General features: G+C 43.7%; 1 protein-coding gene across 1 annotated transcript in view; it reads left to right on the top strand.

Moving 5' to 3' along the window:
• The window catches only part of TTC29 (tetratricopeptide repeat domain 29), a 125827-nt gene extending 115720 nt beyond the window's left edge, over positions 1-10107 (top strand). Inside the window, exon 11 of the mRNA XM_064712335.1 lies at positions 10047-10107. Coding sequence (XP_064568405.1) covers positions 10047-10096 — 50 coding nt within the window. The 3' untranslated portion in view covers positions 10097-10107. The remainder of the gene's footprint in view (positions 1-10046) is intronic.
• Positions 10108-13527: the final 3420 nt, after the last annotated feature.

Genomic DNA, 13527 nt, shown 5'->3' with positions numbered 1-13527 from the left:
GAAAAGCAATTTTTGCTGTAAGTCCCCATCTGTCATGTGCACATCCCCACTGTCTCTTGCACGTGTCAGTGTCTGTAGCTGTCAGAGACACACTTCTCTGTGTGTTTGCCTGGAAATACAGATGTTGCTGTACCCAGCCACTCTTTGCACCACCTTTCCACCAAAGTGCATCCACTGGAAAGAGCAGCAACACTGCACTGGTGTGAAGCTGGAGTGGGACACTGCAGTCCTGACCCCTGTGAGCACTTCGGGGCTGCTTGCCACAGGCTGAGTTTCTAAACCAAACCAAGCCATGCAGGTTTTACTGGATTTTTTTCATTTAAGGCTTGGTCTGCTAGGAAAGGAATTCATTTACTTTAAGCCTGGTTTCAGAACGTGTTATATGGAATAACTACGTTTTTAAATACAGAGTAAACCACTAACACACACACTGCCCTCATACAAAATGAGACTCGTAGGGGAATGGCAATTCTCAGATATTTTTCATAGATTTACTTATCCTGTTCTTACTTGCATACAACTATGGATAAAGTCCTAGTTAGCAACTATACTTAATAAAAAGCTGTGAAATGACAAAACAGAAATTGTATTGAGTCATGAGTGGTGCAGAAGTTTTAATCTGTTCCAGACATTGTACCAGCAGAGACACTGCTTCAAGCATCATTTTTAACCCCCACCAGAACTGGATAATTTATTTTGGCCAAAGTTAAATTATGAGGCCAAACAAACACTGTTGGTATTGCTGTGACTGAAAGATAAAGTCCAGTTTTAGGCATCACTGTACAAAGAGGTAGTGACAAATTGAGGAGCATCCAGTTAAGAAAACATGAGTTCCTTTCAAATATTGAAGAGACTGTGTTTGCTTAGCCTCCAAAAAAGATTACAGAAAGGAAAATAGTCCCTCAAGCTATAAGGAGTTATTCTGAAAGAGGGCTGCTCTCCATTGTTCTTTGTGTCTGCAAAAGGTAGAACAAGAGAAAAATCAGTTTAATTTGCAATAAATATTTATCTTAAGTATTAGGGAAGAAACGGAGCAATAAGGCTTTGAAGCACTGAAACAGAGAGATTAGGGATGTTGGGAAACAGCCTTCATCAGAAGCCTTGGAGAATAGATGTCAGGGATGGACTAGATAGATCTGTGTGCTTTCTTCATTTGAGGAGGTGAAGCAGATCAGTGGTTCCCAAAATAAAGAACAATGCCCCAGGGATGGTGTAGGTGGAATGAGGCAGAGGGAAATGTGTTGCTGGAGAGTCCCTGAGAAGAGAGCAGGAAGTGCAGCCAGGAGGTGGGAGTTTGGTGTGGAAACAGAGTGAGAGAGGAATGACACAGCATCACTGGAGCAAATGAATTCTGTGGCTGTCAAGAACTGCAGAGTCAAGCCATGGCCTCCCAGCCACCTGTTCCCTGATCACATCCCATGAGGAAGACCCCACTGAGAGGTCACAGCCTTCTCTTGCTTCCTGTCCTGCTCCATTCCTCCCCTGCATGGTGTTCCTCCTGCCTGCCATCTTTCAGTGCTGTCTTGGCCGTCGTCTTTTCCCAGATGTATCTCCCTTGTTGGCTCCCCAGCTGCTCCCACCCAGACCTGTCCTGTTAATGAACTGCTGCGCAGGAGTACGAGAAATGGGACCAGAAACCCCTGTCAGTTCTGTGTTTCTAGAATTATATCTTATGTGACTCACCTTTGTGATTTTTAGATTTCCTTTTCTTGTGACTTTTTTCATAAGGTGATGTTTTTCAATTAATCCATTTAGGCCTTTTAACCATTAGAAGTGTTGTAAGTCTAAAACACTCATGCAGTTGTTTATTTTTTATAACAGAACATGGTAAAGAAACAAGTGCCTCAAAGCATCTGTGAGCCTCTGTCCAGGACATCAGTTCAAGATCTTCCTGGTACAGTATTTGCTCTTAATCCGCAGACTTTATACCAATCTGCTGATTTTTACAAAATGTCATTGCTATCAATACTTAACCTGATTTTGACAGGCAATTACACATCATCTCTGCATTACTATGTCTAAATAATTATATTTTTCCTGCTCATAAATGAATGAATTCACGCTTCCCTCGGTTTTTTTACACATATTCCCAGTTTTAGAATTTAATTGCCTTTGATCGTGTAATTACTTTTAATTTACAGAAATAAGCCTTTGAGACAGAAACAAATCTGATTAATTAGATGCCAACCCCAAATATAAAACATGTAGATATCGATGTATATACATAAACTTCTGACATTTTAGTATTTTTCTATTTGCTGTTTTTTTTTCTAGAGGATGCCTGCTTATTGACAGAGAAGCTGATGTATAATGAGTACAAGATCCTTGAAGAGTAGTGCAACAAAGGAAGAATTTCAGATAAAGTTTTGTTATTAAAATGCTATTATTAAAAAAAGCATCTGTCATTTAAATAAATTGTTTTAAAAGACAAAGAGTCATAGAATAGAAAGTTTTTACTTTGTGCTCCCATTTCTTAATATCTTCCAAAGTGTCAAGATCCTCCTGTTAAGATATTAAACATGAATAGGAATCCAAGATGCTTGAAGCCTTGTGACATCAGGCTCCAAATGTGTCTGGAGAGTTTTCTGTAAATCCCAGATTGTGGTCCCTCTCAGAAAAACTTACTCATAGAGCTACCAGTGATTTTAGCATGTGTGTAATGGTTGGGGTTCAGCTGTAGCTGAAACAGAACAGATCCAGCCTGGGTGGGACACTGTGGTGCAATTTTGATCCAATCCATATCACAAGTTGGACTCAAAACACACCCAGGGTTGTTTAAAAGCCATCTGGATGCAATCCAGTGCCACGTGCTGACAGATAACCCTGCCTGGAGGTGGAACCAGATGTGGTCCCTCCCAGCCTGACCCATTCTGTGACTCTGCACTTCACACCATCAGGTAAACTAAAATTCTGCTTAGGTTCTTTCTGGTAAATAATCTGTAGCACTGATTTTGGAGTCTGTGTAAAAAATTGTGTCTGGTTTTGAGCTGATGAAATTCCTGACAGTGGGTTCCCCACATGACCCACTGACATCCGTGGTCTTCACAGTCCTCAGGGAACTCAGAGTCCTCAGAGCCTGCTGCTGTTGCTGTTGGCATTAGCAGGAGTTAGAGGACAGAATTTGGAAGTTATCCCTTTGCACAATACAAATAAAACCAGGATTTGGAACCTTTGAATTTTATTTAGAAAATTGGTGATTCATAATTTCACATATTAGAAAACCCCTTCTTTTAAACTAAACAAAGGAAGCTTTATCACTCCCAATAGCCAACCATTCCTTTCTTTCAATGGAGGTTTCCAGGCTCAGAGTCTGTAGCGAGGTCCATTAGACCTATAATCAGGTTTTATGATGGTGTTTGAGCAAGCATTAGCTTTTGCAATAGTAATAACTCAAGTCACAGTTTTCTTTAGGATTGTAATCCCAGTATTTGGTTGACATGTGACAATAGGGTTTCTCCCTGTTAAAGAATAGTAAAAATGTATCATTAACCAGCTCTTATTAGACTATTTTTGATCCAAAATGCTGTATACATGCAAATTAAATACAAATAGCTCAATAATTTTATTCTTTTGTTTATAGGTCTTTATTGTCTGAACACCATGCTTATTATAACAATGTTAATTTAGAAGGTTTTTGCAAGGCTCAAAAGTTGCATAGAAATATTCCCACATGCAGTTATGCACACACATAGGCAACAAATCTCTTTGCTGAGTGTTAAAATTAGGTAAAAATTTATGGAAACCAGAAAGAGAAACAAGACTACAAATTAAATATAAACATCTGTATTGTTTATCCCTTAATTTTCCCCCTTATGTTTTAATAGTATTGATATGAAATAAGAAAAACATTCTAAAACCAGCACAATTTTTCAAATTATATCTTAAAATCCTGTTAATCTACAAGCTCTTCTAATTTCTGTAAGTATAACATGACTGCTAATTTTGGATATTTGGAATTTCTTTTATCAAAATATTGTCAAAAGAAATGACATAATTGAATTTGGCCTTCATAGTAAAAAAAATAAGTACATAACATAAACTACGCCAATGTTCTAGAAAAGACAATTATCAATTTATCAAGGGCAAGTTTCTAAATTCTTAATGGCATTTAACCCCATGTTCATTTCTGCAGGAACTGAACATTCTGGTTTTGTGTCTCAAAAGTTTTTGTGCAGTTGTGTTATGATTGTCACTATTTTTTGCCAATCTGTGCTCATTACTACATGATAACTCCGATATACTTGTGAAAAATTGTATGAATTAATCCGGTAGAGCCTTAACTCTCCCATACTTTTTAACACTTTTTCATCATGCAGCTTTTGATAAAAATAAGGGGAAATTTATCATCCTATAGCAATGTAAGTGTGAGTTCTGTTCTTGAAAGTCAGGAAGCTTTGGGAGAAAATTGTGTTTATTGTACAGATTGTGTTTCTTGTGCTAAATATACCTGTCTACCATCCCAGGAACAGTTTGTCCGATGAGTAACTCTAGTCTGACAGAATGCAGGCTTTGTTCAGCCCCTTGCAGACCTTTTCAGTGGGAAAATGAAGGCTCTTCCCCTTCAAATTACTGGGACCAGGAGGTTAGCAGGATGTTGTTCCCTACGTCATTGTTAGGACAGGATCCTGGAATAAAGCTCTCAGCTGCTGGGAGCAGTCAGAGCTGCACAGGGCACAGCAGCTTGGTGAACACCTCACACACCCAGCTGACAGCACAGTCAGTGCTCACTGCACTTGGCTGAAGTTCCACCCAGTGCTGCCACAGAAGCAAAGTCACCTCGGAATTAGCAGAGCTCTCCCAACATCCCTTCCCTTGGCTGATCTCTCCTCAGACACAGCCCTGCTCATAAGATCCGTGGGGATCAGAGCTCACACTGGTGTAATGGAGCTTCTGTCTTTTGTCTCTTTCCATGACAGGTGCTTTAATTCCTTTAAGGAGCTCCTCTTATGGAGCACAGTTATTCTCTACCCTGACTCCTTCTTCATCTTTGCAGTCCTTCCTCCAAGTTTTACCAGAAGCACCTGATCCCCTGACCCTTAATTTGCAATCAGGAAGGAAGACTCGTGAGAGAATAAGGATTGCAATTTACAACTTTCTCTGTGCTCTCAGAAATCACAGGCAGAGTTGGTTTTAGTTAAGAAAGCAGGCAGATCATTTTAGCCTGTAATGCCAGTCTGTTTCAAACCAGAGACTTGTCAAACTTATATAGCAATGAATATCTGAATGGTTCTGAAGTGTAATGTCTGTAAAATCTACATTTTGTGGGTACCTAGGATATGTTAGGCTGACAATTAAGGTGGCTTTTTTGAGTAGGGTTTCAGTAGGTTTCACTGTGGATGTATCCAATGGTATTGACTAACAATTTGTAGCAGAGAGGAAGGTTGTATCTCAGAAAGGATTCTGTTTATAATTATGAAAAGCATGTTTTCTGACCATTAATAGGGCGTATCTTGTTAATTATGATGATGTATAAGGTATTTCACCCGTGATGCCATTTAGAAAATTAATGTTTGAGTCACAGAAAGGTCATTGCCATTCTGGAAGGAATCCATTCATCTCTAAATAGGCCATCCGAATATAGACTAAGAAATACTCTATATAAAATTACCTGGAAATAGATGGAATAAATAAGATTGATGATAGGTATTAATAAAGCCACATGTTAGTTTCCTGCTAGGAAAAAGTAGATTGTAACTGGAAGAAGCAATAATAGAAATGTAAAAATGCAAGAAATAGGTTAAAATCTTGAGTAGTTCTATGAGGTGCAGCTATTACTCATGAGGTAAGAACTCAGCTCTCAGAAGTGGTGTGCATCAAGGACTTTATCCTGAGATTCAGGCAGGTATTTCTGAAGACAGCTCCTACAAAGAAGAGAATGTAGACTTTTTTCTTTTTTTTTTAAACAAACCTGAGTCTTGTTTGACTTCATAATACCTCTATATTTGCCACACAAATGCTTACAAGTAGATAGAATGTGTGTGCTGTCTTTGAAGATAAACATGTTCATGGGTATTTCCATGTGTGAGCCCTCTTTTGACACAGGCTTGGAGTCTTCAGGAGCTGAGGAGGATCCTGGGGGGTACAAGTCTCACGTGGTGCCAGCAGCTGCTCATTCTCCAGCTCAGTTCTGCAGCTTGGTCTCCTGCAGCATGGGAGATGTGGGACAGAAAACCAGCACCCAGCAGACTTTCAGTAGCACATGGGTGAGCTAGAGACTGGGAACTGGAGCATCCTAGAGACTGGGAACTGGAGCATCCTAAGAGGAGTGTCTGGGAGTGGCAGTAGCTCCTGACTCCTGCTCAGCTCCAAGCCCAGCTAGGATTGAGATCTCCTACACCTGACAGACAGATGAGAGGTAGCCCTTGTTTGTGGAAGATAGCTTTTGTAACTGGCACATCCAGCCCCTCATTTGGGACATACTCAGCCATACAGAGAGGTAAATCAGCTTGGAAAGGCTGCTGCCTCCTGCACTGAGCTGTTCTATCCCAAGCAACATTGTTCCTGGTCTTCCTGGACTGTCAGAAAACATTGTCCCAACTGGCCACAAGTTCACAGTTTACAATTGTAGTGACTTAAATCTGGACTTAACTATAGCAATGCCTTTAAAAACATCTTCAAAGAGCCCTCCCTGAAGCCCAGTGGTCACTGTTATGTTGCTGTTTCCTTTCATAAGAGCTGTCTGCCTCCCGGCTCCTCAGTGTCACTTGGCTGAGGAAATGAGACACTCTCTTTCCACACAAGTACCAGGAGAAAATGTTTCCTTGGCACTGATGGCTGCTTGCAGTACAGATTAAACCAAAATTTATTTATGGTAAGGGAAGTTCAGGATTATCTGCTTTCCACCTCCTGGTTGCTTCTCCCTCACAGCAACCCCTTTAACTTTAACATTCGGAACTGCAATGAGCTTTCACATCTGCTGAGCCTTGATACTCTCAGAGGAGCTCTGTGATATTAGAATATTTTGATGAATTAGGGCTTTGCTTTTACTTTGCCTCTACAAACCTCTTTTCTTGGAGGGCAGCATGACTGACACTCAGGTTCTCTTCTGCTTTTGGCAGAAACATGAGCACCTGCTCAAGACTTCCACACACACACACCAAACCACCTTGGAGCAGGTGATGTTTAATCAGTGTCCCTGGGTGGGGTCACTCATACAAGTCATGTTCTAAGGTTTTTATCTCCTTCTTCCTGACTAGAAAATTCAGGATAGTGGGACCTGCCTAGGAAATAACTTTCTGAAACTATCTCTGCCACAAAACTTCATAGTCTATACAAAGTAAGTAAAAAAACAAGCTGTAAAGGTGAGGAAAGTAAAATTAAAAAAACTAAACTAATATATTTGCAAGAAGTATGTTTGCCTCAGTCATCCTCTCTGTTTCTCCTGGATCCCATGTCCCACTGTAGGGAGCTGGAGTATTTCCATCACTGAGACAATGCACTTCCCCTTGAAAGCTGCTGGGTTTAATCTCACCATCAGATGCTGGGATTCATTTTTGTGGTCCCTGTTGTACATTTCTTAATATCAGACAAGAGTGAAATATCTTCAGGACTGTGAGACTGAAGTTAACTATTTTTTCAAAGGAAAAAGGTGCTGGAAATATATAGTGGTCTTCATCAGCTAAAAGACTCTCTGGAACCAAACCCAGGCTCATGAGCCTGCTGTGATGTTGACCACATGAGCCAGGAAGAGGCTTTTGCACCTCTAAAATAGAGTGAGCTTGGTTCAGTCTAATCTCACGCATAAGTCAGAGCTGTGTTCAAGGAAGACAAGAGGAAGCTCTTCTACTTTTTCCTCTGATTTCTGATCCTTTGAAGACCATTCCAGGTGTGTGCTAAGCTCCTTCCTGTGACAGCTCTCCTGTAACAGAAGGACAGGTCAGCTCTTGACTTCTGAAGCAAAGGCTTCAACGTCTTCACAGGTGTTGCAAGCTGAAGTAAAAGCCTGCATGTGGCAGCTCCGAATTATGGGTCACCATACCTTTCCTGATCTCTCTACTGGGGCCTTTTGAATTTCTACCTTGAAATCATCTTCAGCACCATTGAAGTGCAGGTGTTGGTAACAGCACTATGAGCTGAAAAGGTTTATTTCATAGTTTGATGTGGTCCTGCCATCTTTAGCTGTTTTATTGCCTCCCTGCATAATGATCACTCATCTGGGTAAGTACTTTCCATGTTTTGTCTGGTTTGCCATGGCCAGTCCTTGGTTAGGAGCTTGATCCTATTTTCTTACCATTTTCTGTTGACACACAAATAAAAATTAAAGTAAATTATCTGATCTTTTTGAGCCTACTGTATCCTTTCCCCATTTGCTCTTTCTTCCACGCGCCTTTCCGACCTTAGACCCATTTTTTCCCTTCTTCACCTTCACTCAAAGTCTCCCCTCTGTCCCCACAGTTCCAATGCTTCACAGCCTTCCTTCACTTTATCCTTGCTGCTGAATGAAGATGTGATACAGATGAGAAGTAAAAATGAGGAGCTCTTTCAAATTAAGCTTTGCTGCAAACATCTTAGCTGTAAAAAGTCCATTACATCCTCAAGAGAAACAAAGGTACTTAACCTGGAATGTCACTGATCTCTGGACACCAGCCTGCTGCTGAATGCCTTCCAAACTCTGCCACTCCACAACTTGATTGGACCCTCCCACAAGTTCTTCTTCAGGCCTGGCTGTGAACTGTGCAGTCCTGTGTACTGGAACAACCCCAAGTGGCAGAGCTTTTATCCAGGATCATCCACAACTGCTTCCCCATTAATTCCCTCTGTCTGAAAGCACCCTGATGTCTCCTTAATAGGGCTTAGCATTATTTATGGCAATTTACAGGTGTGCTGCTAAAGGATGGAACTGTAAATCACCTCAGATGCTGTTCCATGATGAAGTGCCTCTACATTATTTAACAAATTGTCCCAACATGACTGAACAACACACAATGAAAAAACTTGCCACAGAAATGTAATATTGAAATAAACACAAAAATATTGTGTATTAAGTTAAGATTTGTAATTGCAACTTTTATTCTTCTGGCGGTTTTGTGCTCCAGGAGGATTTTCAGCTTCAGAAAAGTGGGGTACTTATAACCAGGGGATGTCAGCAGGGCAATACAATGACTTATGTATGTGACAGTGTCGTGCAGCTGGCTTTGCAGAGGTGTTTGGCAGAAAAAACACCAGGCTGCACGTGTGCATCTTAGTTACAGCTCACTGCCTAGGGTGTAAGGTAGCAAGCAATGTTGTTTTACAGTATCTGAGTGATTCTGCCGCGGTAGAAAGAAGACTGAGGAATGATGAAATGCCAGCCAAAAGTGCCTACAGGTACCTCAAAATAAAGAACTACACGTGTTCTGAGATGTTGGTTTATCGTATTTGCCCGTAATCTGAGCACAGTGCTTTCCCAGATAAAGGCAAGGCAGGCAATTTTGAAGTGAGAGGAAAGGTGGAACAACATCTTCTTTCTAGAAAGCCTGGACTGAAAATTAACCACATTCAGTGTTATATTTCTCCTGTGATTGCAGGTGGTTTTCCTCCTTTGGATATAAGGTACCATTATGTGAGAAAAGCTTCTGATTTTTCTCTATTCAATCAGTTCAAAGATTGTCATGCCTAAAATATGCACATGGGTGAGATCTCACTGAGATCTGACATAAAACCCAAGGAAGCAGCACAGCCACCTGGTGATTTCCTCTGGGCAAGAGGGAAAGAAGAAGACTTGGCTCACAAACACCCACAGGGCAAAGAAAGGAAGAGATCTGGAGGGGTGAAGGGAGAGTTGGTGTCAGCACTGCCCAGGGATTCAGTTTGGAGATGTATGAGTCAAAGACTATTTTCCAAGTTGAGAAATTAACAGCCCCAGCAAATCCTCAGTTGCTTTTCAAGGAGTATTTTTTTTTTAATTTAACATTTTTGGTCTTCCCAGTTAAATTTTTAACATGTCAGGGGTCTCTTAATGTGAAGCCCAACACCTTCTGAAATTGTTGTTGAGGATGTTTAAAATGTTCATACAGAAACAAGTTGTTCTGCTTCCATGTGGGTAACAGGGCTGTTTGTGCTCACAGGTGTCCATGGACAGGAGGACCTACAGAACAAATGCCAGCCTCAGCCATGAGAGCTGCATTCAGGCTGCTGCTGCACTGGGAGGATGAGGATTGCTGGAACAGAAGCTGTCTGGGAAGCAGGAAAGGGTGAAGGAGGTGCCCCAAGTGCAGAAATGTCCACACGAGCAGCATCTCTTCCTCAGGTGGCTCAGTCATGGATGGGACCTGGCTTCCTGGTTCCCCCTTCCCTTCCTGGGGGTACCACACTCCAATGACTGTCCCTGTCTGTTTGTGCCTCTGTTTGCACCTCCCCAGCCTCAAACCAGTTTTTTAGGTGTTTTAAGCCCCTTCAGGCCAATGGGACAGTCAGGGAAGTGGTTTAGGTGTGGATGTATCCCCACAGGTTTGTGCAGCAGAGTGGACAACAGAGATGACAGACCCCATGTGTGTCCCATACAAGGGAGAAGGCAGAAAATCACATGTACTGAAATCTCCAGGCAAGAGGATTTATTAATGCTCCATCCTCTGATGTCAGCCAGAGTTTGTGCCTTATTTGACACCAGAGAATCCAACATAAAGGCCCAAATTCAGGGAAGTCAGCTTTCACCTCCCCTCCGCAGTACACCTGAGGCTGAGCTTTAAAAACCTGCTGTGCTTCTTAGGGAAATGGGTATTTCATGGAGTATCTCATACTGCCAGTGCCCTGGGAGTGAGAGATTGAAGGGAAGTACTGGTTCAGTGTTTTGGAGGTGTTGTCAGATGAGGCAGGGTTGGTCCTAAGAGCCCTCTTAGGACTTGAGAAACCTCTTTCCATTTCCTCATCCATCCTGAACTTCTCTGTATTCCTCTGCTGTAAGGTTGGATAGCACACATCCCTACTTCCTGGGAATGTTGTGGGGATCAGTATGCTGCTATCAGGGAGGGGTAAAAGCACTGAGTTGCCATAACGACCCTGAAAGAATTGTAAAACTCTAGAAAAATGCATCCTTATAAAACTAAAACACAATCCATTGGAATGCAGCATTAAATACACTGTTACTCGCCACCAGCCTGGTTTTTCCTCTTCCTGCATGAGCTCTTCCACACTTTGCCACTGGTCCTACCATTGAAGCCTGTGACATGTATAAAACAAGACTCTTGGAGCACATGCTGGAGTTTGGACTGTGTGTTTTCCTTCAGAGAGCATCTCTGCCTCAGCACTAGAAACCTTGTCAGTGCCGTGTTTTGCAGAAATAAATAAATAAAGGAGCGAACGAAAATGTCATATACATAAATATGCCACAATAAGTTTAGTCTCTGGATCAAAGTGCTGAAAACGACACAGCTTTGAAACAGAAAGGTAGGAATCAAAATTACACATCCCCGTGCATCAGCCCGGGTGCCAGCTGTTTTACTGAGCCGTGCGTGCTGCGGCTGATTAAATGAAAACATTTTAACAGCTGTCTGAAAGGAGGAAAAGCCTCTCCCCACCTTGCCAGGGCTGCCTCCTGCTCCATCCCCAGGAGCTGCCTGGGAGAGCAGCCCTGTGGCCTTATCCCATGCCTGACCTGTCCCTGGTCACCTGCACACGTTTGGGGCCGCTGGGATGCAGGGCTGCTCTGGGATCATCCAAAGGACAGGCAGGAGGGTCCTTGGAGAGGTCAGGACTTCACTGAGTCCTGGTGCCATTGCCTGGCAAACCTGCATGGAGGCAAGAGCCCAGCAGCTGTCTGGCTCTATTCCAGACTATTCCACGAGCTGGAAGTGCTTATGCCTGGGGCAGGGAGACAAAGCTCGATGGGGGAAGCAGCTCTGGTCCTCATATCCAGGCCAAACAGCCTGACCTCCCCAGCAGGGGTGAAAAGGGCTTTACAGAAGAGAAAGCGTTAGGTGAGTGGTGGGTGGTCTCTGGTGGCTGCATCCCTGCCAGTCTGCAGAACCAGCTGGGAGCTGTGCTCCAGCCTGGGGCCAAGCAGCTCTGTGTGACAGCTGGCTCTTTCCTCTATTCCCCTGCCTCCCCAAAACAGCGTGGGCAGCCCTGAGCAGCCTGCTTGGGGCACAGCCTGTGCCCAGCCTGTGCCAGGCACTGCCTGGGTGGGTGTTCATCAGCTCCAGCCAGCAAGCACAGAGCTCTCTGTGCTGTCCTGCCCTGCTACATTCCCTGGGGCAGGCACAGCCACGAGGGGCTGAGCTGTGCTGCCATCCCAGCCTCCAGTGGGGCTGAACTGGGAGGCCTCCAAGGTTCCCAAGCCCACGGCTTCACCGGGAGGGTGGTGAGACACTTCTTGTAGTAGAAATTTGGGAGGGTTACTGTCAAGCACCAGATGTGTCCATTCACAGTCATTCTTACAAATGCTGCATTTTAAAGCTCTATTTTTAAAGAATCTGTATTTCTAAAAGGAAGAGCAATCAGGAAAGAAGTTTTGCAGTTCAGGATGTAAAAACTATTTCAAGAGGTGACACCTTTTGCTTTTCTTGCCTAACATCTGCTGTGTCTGTATGTTTGTGTGTACCTGTGGGGTGGAGGCTTTTATTATGCCGAGGTTTGCGCAAGCCCTGCTCATCACACCCTTCTTTGGCCCAGGGACCTCCCTGCTGCTGCTGCTGCCCAGCAGGCATTGCCACATGTGTCACTGCCAGAAGCTGCCTCACAAGGGTGTCAAGGGTGAGAACAGGACATGGTTCATTTGCTGCTGCACGTCCACAAGTTCTGCCCACAAAATATGGGACCTGAACTGCTTTTTACTTTTGTAAAAGCTGCAATCACTGCTGCCATAAAATGTTGGCGTGGTCATACCATGAGACTCTTCATAGGTTTCCCTCCCCATCTGGCATGGGCAAGTCTATGTTTGACATCCTGGTTTGGAATGGCTTTGTTCAATGCAGACAAAGCTATCTTCCTGTAATTGTCCTCCCCTAAAAATGTGTATTCTCAAAGTTTATCCTGCCTACTTCCATGGTTTTCCCTCCAAAATAATGCAGTGACACTGGCAACAGAAAATCTAGGAGTGAGTGAAAAGATGGCTAAGAAAAGGCTTCCTGTCACACAGCAAGCTTTCCTCAAATCCAGCAGGCCACCCCCGTGTGCCCACACACACCCTGAGGGGACTCTGTCCCCAAGTGCCACACGCAGATGGACACAGCAAACAGAGCCAGCTCAGGGCCCTGTGCCACTGTGCTGCAGCTCCCGTGTGCTCCTGGTGACAATCACTAAGGACACATCTGCAAGGACCACTCATCACGTCACCCTCGGGCCGCCTGGTGGCTCTTTGTGCCTCATGCTTTTGCCCACCCACGGTGGTGTTTTCCCTCACTGCCTTGAGGGTATTTTTCTCTTCCTCTGCCCAGAGAGCTTCGGGGACCAATATAGAAGTGGTGGCTCTAGGACTAGGACACCCCATGCTGGAGCATGCAAAGTGCAGGAGATGTGCCCAGCTGGTCAGGAGCAGCCGTCTGACATGCGAGGGCCAGGGCTGGATGTGCCTCACCCTGCTCTATGAGGAGCACCCCTGGGCTCCCCGCC

Source organism: Zonotrichia leucophrys, chromosome 4 (assembly GCF_028769735.1).
Source record: "Zonotrichia leucophrys gambelii isolate GWCS_2022_RI chromosome 4, RI_Zleu_2.0, whole genome shotgun sequence".
Lineage (NCBI taxonomy): Eukaryota > Metazoa > Chordata > Aves > Passeriformes > Passerellidae > Zonotrichia > Zonotrichia leucophrys.
The sequence above is the reverse complement of the archived record's forward strand: the minus strand, read 5'-3'. Positions and strand labels throughout refer to the sequence as shown.